The 15,102-nt window shown below is 43.5% G+C and overlaps 1 protein-coding gene across 1 annotated transcript in view; it reads right to left on the bottom strand.

Annotated features, from left to right (window-relative positions):
- Window positions 1-383: 383 nt before the first annotated feature.
- Window positions 384-15,102, bottom strand: part of LOC119646991 — a 32,919-nt gene continuing 18,200 nt past the window's right edge. The window contains exons 3-10 of the mRNA XM_038047706.1: window positions 10,094-10,207; window positions 9,814-9,973; window positions 9,671-9,759; window positions 7,691-8,008; window positions 7,527-7,628; window positions 1,004-1,107; window positions 657-931; window positions 384-594 (exon numbers count right to left, since the gene is read on the bottom strand). Coding sequence (XP_037903634.1) covers window positions 480-594; window positions 657-931; window positions 1,004-1,107; window positions 7,527-7,628; window positions 7,691-8,008; window positions 9,671-9,759; window positions 9,814-9,973; window positions 10,094-10,207 — 1,277 coding nt within the window. The 3' untranslated portion in view covers window positions 384-479. The remainder of the gene's footprint in view (window positions 595-656; window positions 932-1,003; window positions 1,108-7,526; window positions 7,629-7,690; window positions 8,009-9,670; window positions 9,760-9,813; window positions 9,974-10,093; window positions 10,208-15,102) is intronic.

Consider the following 15,102-nt stretch of genomic DNA (forward strand, 5'->3'; position numbering starts at 1 on the left):
GCAAAGTTCTGTAGACGATTCGCCTTGCTGGTGAGAATAGTATATTTTAAATGTCAACAATGTTGCCGTGACCAATCCAACTTCACAAAACTCCATCACTTTTTGCATGGTTTGATTTCCACGCTTCCATATTGCTGTTTTACTACGTACATCTTTAGCCCACACTTCACTGTTATTGCTGAGATAATATATGGCTTTCTCATCCATATTTTCTGCACCTTTCTCACCTATGGATATTGCGGCTATTTGGCTAAAATAAAGACATCTGAAGTACCGCTGACAGGATACCTCCTCTCTGAGTAGACAAAGCTGTAAGCGTGACTATACAAGACATTAATTTGGCCAGTCAGTTTTGAGATATTGAAACTATTTACATCGTTAACTTTTCGTCTATATTATTCTTCGTTATCAAACATTCAATATCACCTGTGGTTACATTTCCTTTTGCTTACAAACAAAATAATATTTATAACAAACTTCTAAAATCGCGTGACTTCGATATCAGGATCAGCCTCGCAAACACTGGTTTGTTCAGATTCGTTTTTGGACTTCTTTATAAGTCTATTTTGCCGCTTTATCAGTACGTAGATCACTCTGCAAGGATAAACGGGTTTAGTATATATAATACATAAAATATCCTTTGATGATTAGCATACAGAAACAAAATTGTTGCAGGTACAATGAAGACTTCAGAAAAGAGGAATATGGAGCCAGGAGCCTTTTCCATAGTAGTGGAATAGATGCGAGCATACAGTAATGGAAGCAGGAATCCACAAACTGCCTTTATAATTCCTTGGACTGAATACACGCGTCCGATTTCCTCTTTAGTAATACACGAGGAAATGATTGCATTAATCATAATTTCTTTGCAGAATGCAAACATGTTGATCACTTGTGCAATGTAAAACGCGGCTGTAGTGGTTGAGAATGCCTGAAAAGGTGGAAAATGGATTAATTTGGAAAGCTTAATATTTTTCTGGGGTAAAACATTTATGATGCTTACTGTCGCTAAGTTTGAAATGATTGATAGAAATGAGGCACAGAATCCGGCGAAGGCGTTGCTCATTTTGAATACCTTGATGAATAACAAAGTCATTATCACAGTACCTGCAAATAGATGAAAAGATATATCAATTGAGTTTCTTACAAATCGAAATAATCCGGAAATAATGTCGGTGAGGACTAGGCCATCCTTAAAAGTATTTTTGCGACAACTTAGGTGTGAACTATATCCCAAGACGCAAAATATAAATGATTATATGAAGAAGAGGATGACGCAAATGTAAATGACTTCACCTTATGATTATTTTATCATCGACGTGAAGCTACTTATTCGCGATGATTAACAAATTAGATTCTGAATCAAATTGATAATAAATAATGAATAAAATTGATTAACCATTTTCACACTACATATGTAAGTATTTTTAATATTAAAATAGAATTTTATATAAGACTTCTTTGGTTTTTTGGAAGGGTGGGGGCAGAAAAACTTGGTCTTGGTCTTCTCAGTAAAATGAAAATAATGTGCTGAGATTCGGGGAAGAAAGATTACAGTCTACTTGCAGTTACTACTTTTTCAAATCCTAGTCACTAAATAATGACAACTTCCAAGCTTCCTTCGAAGAGACGCATCAATATCTGCACTCTGTACCAAAATCCGATAATGTTGTGTTAAATGCTGACATGAAAGTTCTGGGGGTTTAACGTGCTTACCTGCCATGTAAGTCAGGTAATCCTACGATTCGGAGAGGAATTGATTTGGAGACCACAATCAGAGCCCCATCATGACTGCCGTAACGGTACTGGTTTACCAGGCCTATCTAACACCTTTGCCGCAACTAAAAGATAAGGTGCCCGAGTTCTATACGCTTAAACCCGTAAGGATCTCTGCGCGCGGTATGGCGCAACCGCAAAAACCATGAACTCCCACAAGGGGGCAACCGCAAATAATCGGGTCGAGAACATATCCCCCAGGAATTCTTCTGGAACATGTGCTTTCAGATAACCATTCTGGTTTCCATGGTACCATATAGCACTGTTGAGTCTTCATGACAAAAGCCACTTCAAATGAGTCCCTTGCTTACTCGGGTCTGTTCGCCCTCCTCGAGTATGTGAGAGGGTTTCAACACATGCCGCGAACGGTAATGCATGTACTCATTTTGGGTTGGCATTGTCGTCTCTGAGGGTTTTCGTGACGCCATAAAAGAAGTTGGGCTAATTGATGATCGGCTGGAAAAGCTTTTTATTATCTCAGCTAACTGAATGTACCAGCCAGGTCTACTCGATGTCGAAAAATATGCCTTTTGCCAATTTTTCAACACAAAAGAGACCTACCCTGCCGACCACTGTATCAGCATTATGGGTGATTTCAATGGTCATGTGGGTGAAAAGACAGGCGCCAACATGTGTCATGCGGGAAAAGGGTTTGGAGCACATAATGCGGGTCACCAGCTCATTGCCGATTTTGCTGAAACTTGTAATTGTGTTTGTCAATATAAACTTTTTTAAACTATTTGCTAATCTGCGGAAAGACTGTATTCTCATCGTCATCGAAAGGAAAGCCGTTTTCCACAAGATCGTCGTCTTTCAATATCAGCCATTGTTTCCTCTTTAGCAAATCAAGCCACCGTTGTTTAAACCATGTGAGAAGTGCCGTGGTTTACCGCTATTTATAGTACCACGATATCGTCGTAGACAGGATATCCACATCATATTTACCGCCAAACCGCAATGGACAAATGGCTAGAATGAAAGTCTTGGGGATTCAACGTGAGTAGTTGTCATGTAGGCATAATCCGATGGTCTTCTTTGGGCTTGGATTGATTTGGGAACAACAATCAGTGCCCCGCTGTAACTAGCAAGGCGGTACTGATTTATGCCGAGTGTAGAGAAAAGCATTAGTGCTAGTAGATACGAGGCCTATCTAAGACCTCCGCCGAGTTGTAAAGCACATCGAGTAGCCGGAAACAACATTCTTCAACCACTTGACCGGGATCAGCAAAGTGCGGAGAACTGTAGCCAAGCTGTTCACCAGTCAGATATTACTCTACGTACAATAAAACACATTAGACGTCAAAAGATAACACTAACATGAAATATGTGGCGCCGGTGGTTATGCACCCGGTCACTATGGCTATTTACTCATCACATTGCAGACGCAACAACATCAAGGGAGAACCTTCTTTGAAAGCAGCTCATATTGAGCCCAAACTCCACGATAGGGCTCCCTCGGACAGTCACAAATTTGATGTACTCAAATGTGACCCGACCCTTACTGCGTTCGTTCCATCTAATCTCCCATTTAGATGTTATACTTTCCTCCAACACAAACATACGTTCAGAAACAGCTCTGATTCCTCCACGTCACTATTACCGCCATGGCAAGCCGGAAGACCTTTAAATCAAAAAAAAGAACATCCAACAATACCTGCATGGTATGGGTAGAAACTGACACACAGGATAATACGTTAACAACCTGCCGACAGCTCTAAAGTGGTTTCCTGCCCTGAACCGTCATCGCACCCTTACTCAACAGAGGCAACCCATACGTAAAACATCTAACAAGTTAGGCCTTATTCACAGCGCATGCTTCAACAAATGTGTATACACCGACTTAGTTAAACGCGTTCTGAACTCAATCAGATGCCGGTACAAGTACAGACCATCCGCGATGTTAATATCCACGGATTTAACTTGCTTCCGAATATAAGATGCCGCGTTTGCTCGAGTATAAATAGGGTGTTCCCTTCAACAAGAAAGAAGAGGTCATCCGCGTATGCAACGCACTCGACCACCGAACTTGTGGGCACCTGTGTTTTATATTCATCTATACATGCTCAATGGTACCTTGGACGAATGCTATTATGAAAGTTGCGCTTCTACAGAGTTTATTAGTGGTAGCCACATTCACGAAGTTTCGACAAAATAGGCGATTAACTTTAATTCCCTGCCCTTGTCAAAGTTTGGGACAAGGGATATGGTCCTGTACGATCGAGAATTACTGCTATCCTTCTCTGGTAGTTTCAGGACAGCCAGACAGTCTTTCAGAATGCAGGGAAATAACCCTCCTGTAAATAACACCTATTCAAACACTGAGGATGTGATGGGATGGCACCCCTAAGCTGGCTTTGATAATCTTGCCAGTCATCTCATCCCAGCCAGGTGACTTCCGAGATTTGAACTCCGCTATGGGCTCCTCGATCCCACAACAATTCAGAGGAGGAATATCTTCCACCCTGTCAGCGCAATGCCGGTATACACCGAAGGTTCAAATCTTGGAAACAGCTCATCCAACAACCCATAAACGCTATCACGTCATGTTAGCATCGGAACTCTGCTCTTCTTAATGCCGGCGATGCCTTGACTTTGTTTCCGTTGGCCTATTGGGTAGACCCTTCTCCAAGGGCTATTGCTATGTTTCCGACGAATCGCTTCCAGTTTTCGATAGCAGGGATTTGCTCATTCATCACTTTCGTAAGAACTTCCGATGTTCGGACAAATTCTATCAATCAGCGTCACAGGTACTCAGAGTTAGCGAGTAGTGAGTCAACAAAAGAGAAACTCAAAATAGTGGCACCTGGATGTAGTAGGCGAATGCTCTGAGGTCCAGGGCAATGAGACGCAAGTGTGCAAGGTGCTCATCTGAGGTGGGCCTTGCCATGAAGCCTCACTGAGGGCTGTTTGGTGCCATGGGAACCAGGGTGGCCCTCTGAGAGCATATGTTCCAGGAGAATTCCATATCGCAAACAGCTTCTTGTAGCCTCAAGCATGGAATCCCATTATACAACTCGGGTGCCATGTTAGATAGACCTACACTCAATATAAACACTCAATACCATGCCAGTTACGGCGGAGCTCTGATTGTAGCCTCTAAATCAATTCATGTTTGGAAAGGAGCGTTAAACCTCTAGTACTTGACTGTCAGTACCATAGAAGTTGAGGAAGCAACTAAACAAATAAAATTGGGCTAAGCAGTACTTGGCGACAATGTAGTCCAATTCGCCATCCGTCAATCTCATTATTGAAACACAAATGATGTCTTCCTGTAGTCTTACGACGATGTCATGTTCAAAATTGGGATGATCACCTTGAGTAACACGATTAACAAAAAAATTTGAATAAAACAGAGCTTTTTAAAACTGAGCCCAATTTAACAGACTGCATTGTCAGTGGTGGCAGCCTAATGAGAACTGGGGGATTTATGCAAGTATTTGGAATCATTCCTCTCAGCTATTGGTGAATTGGGCTAGGAAATTGCTTCGCTCAATAGCACAATTTGGATGAAGTCGCACTCCAAAACTAGTGTTCTTTGTGATGGGCATATCCGCGATCGTCTCAAATTCGCCCTATTACCTTGGTTTCGAGTGCTAGTCGAGTACCAAAGACAACGAACGGCGCCTTGCATTAATGGATAACAAAGAAGTGGGGTGTGGTGACATACCATGATTACGTTCGAAATGAGAATACCCGTGATTGATATGGGATCTCGTCCGTCATGGCAAATTACAAGATTGCGTTGATGAGAACTCACTATCTGAACAGTAAAGCTTGAGAGATCACTACTCTACTGCCCGTCCGCAGTGAAGTTCTTTGCGGGACTCAAAAAAGTAAGACGGAGACTCCGCGACCGTCACTCAGGTTTTTGGTGGAGAAGGTGAATCTAGAAGACTGTAAACCGAAACTGCGTTTCTCTCACTGGGAGAATGTATAAAAGAATTTTATGAGTTTATTATGAGAGGTGGAATATCTATAAAAATATCCGGGCTCTAAAAAGGGGAAATCTTAATTCCTGTATTACCGCGCCGCAAGAGAAAGCGGTCAAGATAAGGTAAATAAGAAAGCTTAGTATTAGTGAAACCTTGGGTTGTCATACACTGCCTAAAAACCTTTCCATCGAAGAAGGCTAGGTCAGTGGAAATACCTTGGAAAGTTATTAATTTCACCATTCTGAATCCGGAAAGGCAAAGGACATAATCGAGAAATACAGAAAGGTGAGTATCAAAAGTACAAAAAGAATAAAAATATTTCCAAGAAAAGAGATATATCCTGAACCGTTATTCTTCAAAAGTTGAAAGTGGGTCCGGAATCGATGAACTTGGATGATAATGCGTATCAAGCGAATACCAAAGGAGGATCGGATACTGGAAATTAATAATTCCAGTGAGAAGCCAGTATATAGTTTTTGCGGTTAGGTAGAAAAGCCGTCAGGTGATCAAGCGCAGGATGTTGACGAGATGACATCGTGGGGAAACATCTGTGTTGCGATAAGAGAAGAATTTGATATTAGCGAAATATATAATTAGCTTGGCGATAGAATCAGCGGTTAAATTGATTATCGGGGGCAAGATAAACACACCATGGTGTCGACTCAGGGAGTAAGCATCTCCAAATAAATGCTTCAGATGCTTCCATTTTGATTACTTTGCTGCAACTTGTACCAGTCAACATGATAGATGGAAAAGATCCAAAAAATGCTCAGGAAGGGAGTGATATCATCAAGCATTATACTGAAGATCCACGTACATGGTGGGCGAGGATACAGGGGGTGTGGTCCTGGCAGCAATCAAGACCTACTCTTACAAAACATTTGAGAGTCAAATGTAGGTGTCATGGTTCATAGCATAGTAATTACAGTAGTGACGTATCGTAATTACAGTAGTGACATTTGGGCAAAAGATATGTATGGGAATGCCGTGATGTGGACATGAGGAAGACACGCCCTACATGAAAAAATGACGTTTCCTCGAGCTGGCTTTGTAATTGGAAAAATCAACGTTGTCCATATCTATAGCTACTACTCTCCTTCCGATGCATTTATAATACAATATGAGGAGACATTAGACAGACAGTTGACACTAGAAACAGCAACCTTAAAAAAAATCCGGCGATTTCAGCGCTGGGTCTTAGATTGAGTAAGAAGAGTGACAAATACCAGGGGCCAAATCCTACTTGAAATCTTTGTGGGGCTGAACATTGCACTGACCAATGTTGCATACGTGCTCATGTAGAGGTTCAGGCTCGAACGTTGACATCACATACTTCAATACTAGTTGAGAAGGGAGATGGCATGACGGTCGAGAAAAACACTGCCCCTATAGTGCCTACTATGCTACCTTTTTCGGAAGTGGGATCCGAAGCCGCGCTGGAAATAAAGCTAGAATAATTGACTGGCTCAATTGGATTTTTGAGGAGAGCAATCCTGATGTTTCTATAAGGTCACAACATGAAGGGACCAGCGATGGTAAACGTGCTGTGCCAGCGGATTACCGGGACACGTAACAAGCGACGCCGGCGTTTGCATCACACCACGATCTAGAAAATCTTGATTTTGAGATCGTTTTGCCTTCTAACGAGGAGATTTTATCAAAAGGCAAGAATACTGAGATCTTCAAAGTAGCCATAAGAAGCCTAACAAAAGATTAAATGGAATAGTGTGGACGCGAATCTTATTTAAAATAATTGCAGTTCTTTTGCTCCAAAACAGGATGGCCGGATACTTGCTGCATTTGTCATTTTATTCTTACCAGCCAAATTTATCATCATGCTGAAAGTTAGATACATGCTGTACATATCTCCATTCCACATCAGGTTCTTCATAGTGAACATGTAGACATAATCTTTGTCATCTGAAAACCAAAGAACACTATTAAAATGTTGGATTTCTCTTATAATGGAAAAAGATACTCACTGGGCGCTGAAATCAATAGCGATAATATGACAAATAATATTAACAAGAGGCGGCCATTGAATTCGCGTTTTCTAAAAACAACCTCGAAGCAGTCATAGGCTGATGTAGGGTCGAAGAAGTCCACAAAAATGTTTCGCTTCTTTTTGTTAGGCTCAAGGCTATAGAAGCTCTTGGTTGTTTCCATTGGCATATCAAACCATTCGTCAGATACGTTATATGGGTACGACTCTGCCGCCTGTTTGGATTTAATTTCCGGAATAAAAAATAGTAAATATGCTACAGCGGCCAAAAAAATGGTGCTAGCAAGAATATAGATATCTGAAATGAGAAAGAGAAATAATTTGAAATGATGCTGTAGCTGCGTAGGAAATGGTGCGAACATTTGAGAAGCTCTTCGAGGAGAATATACGGGCTCATACTGGATTCAATCGGTGCCAGTCAGAATGACAGTCTCATTGTAATTTCATCGACTGTTGTTAACGGCATTACCCACAACTTAACACCCCTCAATAAAAGAAAGGAATTACTTCTTGAACATAAAAGAAGGAGCAACAACAGCAATTAAAGCACTCACGTTCTATCCGCAGATCTTATGTAGCACACAACGCTTTGCATTTTATGTGGATTGTCTTTCAGCCGCTCCCCTCGGAGACCATAGAGAAATTTGTGAAAGGCATGCTCTCTGCTTTAATGGAAATCCTGCACGCATAGCCGGTTTGTTGGCATCTTAAGGAATTTCCACCAGGAAAATGACATAAAAATGCTAAAGACCGAGGGTAGGACACATCAAGAGTCGATGAAATCGCTCAACGAAAAGCCGATGGACACAGAAGCTGATTTCATTCATCGATAAGTAAGTTCATCATGGAGAGCTTTGTATTGTGGAAATGAAGAAGAGAGCAACTCGCGAATCGTGCACGTCGGCGGTTTCTGCTGCTTCTTTCGAACATTCCACATCCATATCCAGAACATTTGTCAACGCCGAAAGAGAGGTTATTGTTGGTATTTCGCCTGGGATCTAAAATTCACTGTATAAGGCCGGGGACATCCCCATAAAAAAGCAAGATGGTTTCCGCTCTGGGTCATCCTGCATTGGCCACATCAATACCCTACGGACCCTTTTGGAACAGCCCGCGGAATTTGCATCTTGGCTTCAACTGCTCTTCATCGATTTCGAGAAAGCTTTCGAGAGGCATGCCCTGTTCAAGCAGGAGGGGCATTCCGATGAAAATAATACCTATTATCAGAGCAACATATGACAGCGTAATATGTCACGAGCTGCGTTAACGTAAAATCTCAGAGAATTTTGAGGTCCAAAGCGGAGTCCGCCAGGATTGCATCATGTCATTGAAATTTGGGCGTAGCACATGAAAAGCGAACGCCACTGCATCTCAATAGCTCCAAGCCTTCATAAACACCTGTTTGCGATTTGCTCGCTACAGATTAGGTAGGATGACTTAGTCGAACTTTTAGCTGTTCAGGTACGATTCAAGTTGGTTTCCGCAAAATTAAGTTAAAGCTATCATAAAGGGAAGAGGTGGGGTTATCGCAGGACAGAGTAGGTATTCATAGAAGAAGAGAAATGTAGAGAGGAAAGCAACCATTTACTAAAAAAACTGAAAAAAATCCTTAAGTGAAACCAACGCGAGCACATCGCTGTGTCGAATTTTAGGGTAATTGAATGGAAGAAATTATTTACATATGGACATGACACATCAAAAATTCGAAGAATTCGAAAAGATCGAAGGAGAAAGAAGTGCAAACTAGATTTGTGTTTTAGCAATCAATATTTACCTCGAATTTAAAAAAGTACCTATTTTTAAGACCACATTTTGCAACACCTTGCCATTGAAATTTATACCATGTTTGCTTACCCTCAATATTTACTTTTTTTGTTTGGTCTGACCTGTCGGCAAATTCTTTTAATGTGCGCAAGTTCAAGTATTCGCACTAAGATATCAAGCATTTAGTAATACTTACTTAGATAACCCAGCAAGTTGTACATTACTCCGCTTAGTGATATTCCAATCAGCAACGTGATGTTAACGATAACTGTGAAAACACCAAATCTGTTGAATAATAGAATAACCAGTTAACGCCCAAATTATCTTGTCATTCAGTACCGAAAAGCTCGATTTTCCTCCGTAGTTGTTTCTGTTATGTAGCTGAGAACGCCTATCGTCAGTAATGTTTGCCCACCAAACATCGATGGTACTACTTTTTCGATAACGGCACAAACTTCCATTGGTATAGTGTTCATCCAGATTGAAGATATAATGTGAGCTAAGGAGACAAAAAATCATTAGGTTCTTAGAAAAAGGGACCAATTGAGAGCCAGATTATATAAACATTAGAAACCTAAAGTATCTAGTGAGTTACTTTTACAAAAAATGATTAGTTTACCTGATAAAGATATAATTTCTCCTATCACGGGGAAGACCATACATGGTTTCCTGAGACCACTTCGATCACTCCATCCACCAGCGAATAATATCACAATAATGGGAAATATTGATGCTGGAAAACGAAGATAAAGATATGTCAACACTAACCAATGGGAAAAGAAAACTACGAGGGTATGTGGTGTGGTTTTGACAAAGAACAATATGATATCAAAATAAAATAAGACATAAGGAACTTTAACTATAACGTATTAGATTTATATATTATTAAATTTTGTTTAGTTTATTTTTAGTTGAACAAAATCTTCTTCTTTTCAGCATTTGCCCCGTTCAGAAGCGGGGAAGGCGAATTTTTTTTATCAAAATTGATTCAATGTCTGTCGGTCTGTCTGTCACACCCGATTTACTTGGAAATGGCTAAACTGATTGCCATGAAATTCGGTGAGAACATGCCGTCTGTGTATCCCTTTACATGTAGCTAGTGATATCGGTGGGATTAAGGGGGTCTTCTAATATATACGAAAGAGGGGTGTAAATTTGTTCACAAAATATAGTCGTGTTGGATATCAAATGAAAGGGCTCGATTAGTACTTTTCGAGGCTTATCTTATTTCTGATATTGGGTGAAACACAGGGGAGTGGGGGCTCGGAATATATGCCCAAGGAAGGGAAACAGGTCTAGTTCGCAGAACAACCAACCGAAAAATCTGGAAAAATTCACAATGGTGTATTTATATGAAATCTAGGCCTCAAAATGCATTCCATTCGGATGTTTGTACAAATAAAGTTAATAATAGTATATTACCAGATGTTAGAAATTTACCCGAAAATCCCTGTGGCGCGGCAGGATTCGCAGCATTCGAAATTTATTTCGAATGTTGCGAGTGCGAGCAATATAGATGGCGCGGATCTATCCACTTTGCGTAGCACGCCAAGGGAGTGGAAGATCGCAGTAATTATGTTTTTCAGACATGTCACTGATTTTTGAATATTAAGTTTGGAATTGAAAAAAGAACACTGAAGTCTTTTTGATTTGGAAAATAGAATTGGAGTTGAGTTCGCTGATTAGAATTAGGACTAATAATATGTAAAACCATTAATATTAAATGTTCGCTTAAATATTTTAATAAAAATATAAGTAATGTTAATTACTTAATTGGTGACCCCGGAACTCGCACCAACAGCATCAACAACTAAGATCCCGAATTCCCAGAACCTGCAAAATTGAAAAACTCAAGCACATCATCATCCCCATCAACAAATCGCAGTCTGCGCAAGCACAATCGCTCAGCAGGCAGCCGCAACAACCGATTCGAGATAAGTAAGAGTTCCGCAGCCGCAGCCGCCATCGCTGCCGCAGCCACTTTCGCCGCCGCACTCAACTCCACCATCGCCGCAGAGATCGAAGCCGCTGCCGTCACCGCCGTAGCCGCTACCGTCGCAGCCGACACCAATATCACCGCTGCAACCATCGCTATCGCAGCAGGAGCCGAAGGCTCCGCCACCATCGCCGCCTCCTCAGCAGGTGCCGCCGTTTTAGTTGTTATAAGTTAATTGTATTTCACTCTAAGTCAATATTAAAAGTGAATAATTGTCCACCATCGCCGACATTGGTGAAGTTCTATTAACGACAAAAATTCGTCCGAGCAACACGGCAGAAATAGAACTTCCAAAGACTGAGAAATCCTTCCAAAACATCAGTAGACCGTACGGCAAGCGATTTTCACGCGTTCGCATCTACAGTTGAGTGTGGAGTGATGTGGTAAACATCACGAAAACGTGTCGCATCTTCACATCCCGAGTCGGAGCAGAGGCAAGAAAAAACGCGAGAAAACCTTCTCTACACAGTGTACTGCGCGACACACGTCGGACCCTCTCCAGAAGTAGATTTTTACGCGACTTCCCGTACGCACGCCCTCCTGCACAACACCTTTCACGCACCGGACTAGTCATCATTGCCACAACGATCAACAACAGCAACAAACGGACGTCCCCAGCACCGCCAACGCCGCAGCTACAGCCGACAAACTCGACCAGCGCCGCCGTCAAGGAGTTATACTTAAGTGAAATTATTATTCATTTATATATAATATTTATTTATTTATTCAGTTAAAAAAAATAGTAATAAAAAAATTGAAATCGCTGCAAGAGACGGCGTGCAGGTGTTTAGCATCGCGAGTCCTCCATTCTCATTGGTGGTGTTTTTGGTCTGCGCTGGATAGCGTCCGCTTCGTTTTTTCTCGTTTCGTGCGTGCATTTGTGGGTGCGACCTGCCGTGTCGGTGTAAAGTTCACCGCGTTTCAGTATAAACTCACCGCGTTTACATCTCAATCTCGTACTTCTCTGTAAGAAAAATGTCTTTTGACAATAAAGACACGGCAGGCCCATCGGACCCGCAAGTGACCGCCCTCGCCGTACGCGTTCCTCCGTTTTGGCTGCGGAACCCCGAACTGTGGTTCGTGCATTTGGAAGCACAATTCCAAATGTCCGGCATCACATCGGACGCGACCCGTTTCAACTACGCGGTGGTCGGCCTGGACGAAGAGTCCATACTTCTGGTGTCCGACGTGGTGAAGTCGACATCGTACGTGCAGCTCAAGAGCGAGTTGATCAGGCGCCTGTCGGCAAGCGAGTCGGCAAAATTAGACCACTTGCTGGCAGGTTTAACGTTGGGTGATCGAACTCCCAGCCAATTGCTTCGTGAAATGAGGCAATTGGGTGGGAGCAAGATCGGCGACGACCTGATCAAGTCGCTCTGGCTGCGTCGGCTCCCGGAGGGCACCCAGGCGATCCTCGCTTGCGTCTCCGGTTCCTTGGAGGAACTAGCAGCGACGGCCGACCAGGTCCAGGAGGTGTACGTACGCCCAACCTTGGCGGCCGTTCAACCACCGTCGGATGAGGTGGGTGAACTGAGGCGCGAGATTGCTGCATTAACAGCCAGTATGGCCGAGATGCGGGCGACGTTGGACGCTCAGCGTTCGGGCGCCAGATCGCGAGCACGCTCGCGGTCTGCCATCCGAAAAGGGCGATCAGGTAGCAGGTCGTCAAGACAGTCCACGAACCCAGGGATTTGCTGGTACCACCGCAGATTCGGGGATAAAGCGACAAGATGTACGCTACCGTGTAGATTCTCTCCTACCGCAAAAAACTAGGTCCGCGGGGGGTCTTGGCGGCGGCCACCCAGAACGCAGCGCCACGTCGCCTAACTATTTTCGACCCTCTCAGCAGGCGCAACTACCTCGTCGACACGGGTGCGGAGGTTTCGGTCCTTCCCGTACCCCAGCATCATCAACTTTTCCCTCAACCGCTCAAACTTGCGGCAGCAAATTCCTCCCGCATAAACACGTACGGGTATAGGCAAGTGGACGTGAGTCTTGGCTTGCGTAGGACGTTTTCGTGGCGTTTCATCCTGGCGGATGTCAGCTTCCCCATACTAGGCGCAGACTTCCTGTGTCACTATGGATTGCTGGTGGACTTGCAAAACAAGTCTCTTATAGATTCCACGACCAAACTTAATTCGTCGGGACATATGGTATCTCACCCAGGCAATAATCTTTCCGTTCTTTTAGAAGACATTACCGACTCTCGTGTTCGGGCACTTCTCCAAAAGTTCAGCCAGATTACTACCACCTGTAGTCTCTCCAAACCAGTGAAGCACAATGTGCAGCACCACATTATCACTACTGGTTCCCCGATCTTCTCGAAGGTGCGTCCTCTACCATCTCAGAAACTGGCAATTGCACGGAAAGAGTTTGAACAACTCGTTCAACAGGGTATCTGCAGGCCCTCAAACAGCTGTTGGTCTTCCCCACTGCATATGGTCCCTAAGCCAAACGGCGAATGGCGCCCATGTGGGGATTACAGAAGGCTAAATGCACAGACTGTTCCTGACCGATATCCAATTCCACTCATCCACGACTTTGCGCATCACCTCGCGAATTGCCGCATCTTTTCGACCTTGGACTTAACCAAGGCTTATCACCAAATTCCAGTAGCTCCTGAAGACATTCCAAAGACGGCAATATGCACACCCTTTGGACTCTTCGAGTTCACCCGAATGACTTTCGGATTGTGCAATGCGGCGCAAACCTTTCAAAGGTTCATTCACTCAGTCCTGCGAAACCTCGAATTCTGTTTCGTATATTTGGATGATGTTTTGGTCGCTTCTTCCACTGAGTCTGAGCACTTAGCCCATCTCGAGTGCATTTTTCAACGTCTCCTTGAGGCCGGTTTAGTCCTAAACGTTGAGAAATGCAAATTCCTTCAACAACAGGTGAGATTCCTCGGCCATTTCATTTCCCCTGAAGGAATACAGCCCGACCCAGACAAGGTGCAAGCGATAACAAGCTTCCCGCGTCCAAAGACAGTGAGGGAGTTGAGGAGGTTCTTGGGCATGCTAAACTTCTACCGTCGTTTCCTGCCCAAGGCCGCCCATCTCCAGTCCATTTTGAACGCGTACTTGTCTGGCCCCAAAACTAAGGACACACGAGAGATCGTGTGGTCTGAAGAGGCTATCTGCGCGTTTGACAAATCTCGTCAACAACTGGCTGACGCTACGCTCTTGGCATTCCCTCTGCAAGATGCACCCCTAGCCGTTTTTGTTGATGCCTCTGACATCGCAGTAGGTGCTGCCCTTCACCAAAAGGTGGACCAAGTTTGGCAGCCGTTGAGCTTCTTCTCGAAGCAGTTGAATCCCGCTCAACGGAACTACAGCACCTACGATCGCGAACTGCTCGCCGCATACCTGTCCATCAAATACTTCCGTTTCTCCCTAGAGGGCCGGCCGTTCACAGTGTTCACGGACCATAAGCCTCTCACGTTCGCTTTGAAACAGAAGCCCGACAAAGCGTCCCCTCGTCAGCTTCGACACCTGAGCTTCATAAGCCAGTTTACGTCGGACATCCAGCACGTGTCCGGGAAGGACAACATTGTTGCTGACGCTTTGTCTCGTGTCTCCGAAGTTAACATCCCCGCCTCACTCGATTTCTCGGCTATTGCCAAGGCGCAAGTG

This window comes from Hermetia illucens, chromosome 1, assembly GCF_905115235.1.
Source record: "Hermetia illucens chromosome 1, iHerIll2.2.curated.20191125, whole genome shotgun sequence".
NCBI lineage: Eukaryota > Metazoa > Arthropoda > Insecta > Diptera > Stratiomyidae > Hermetia > Hermetia illucens.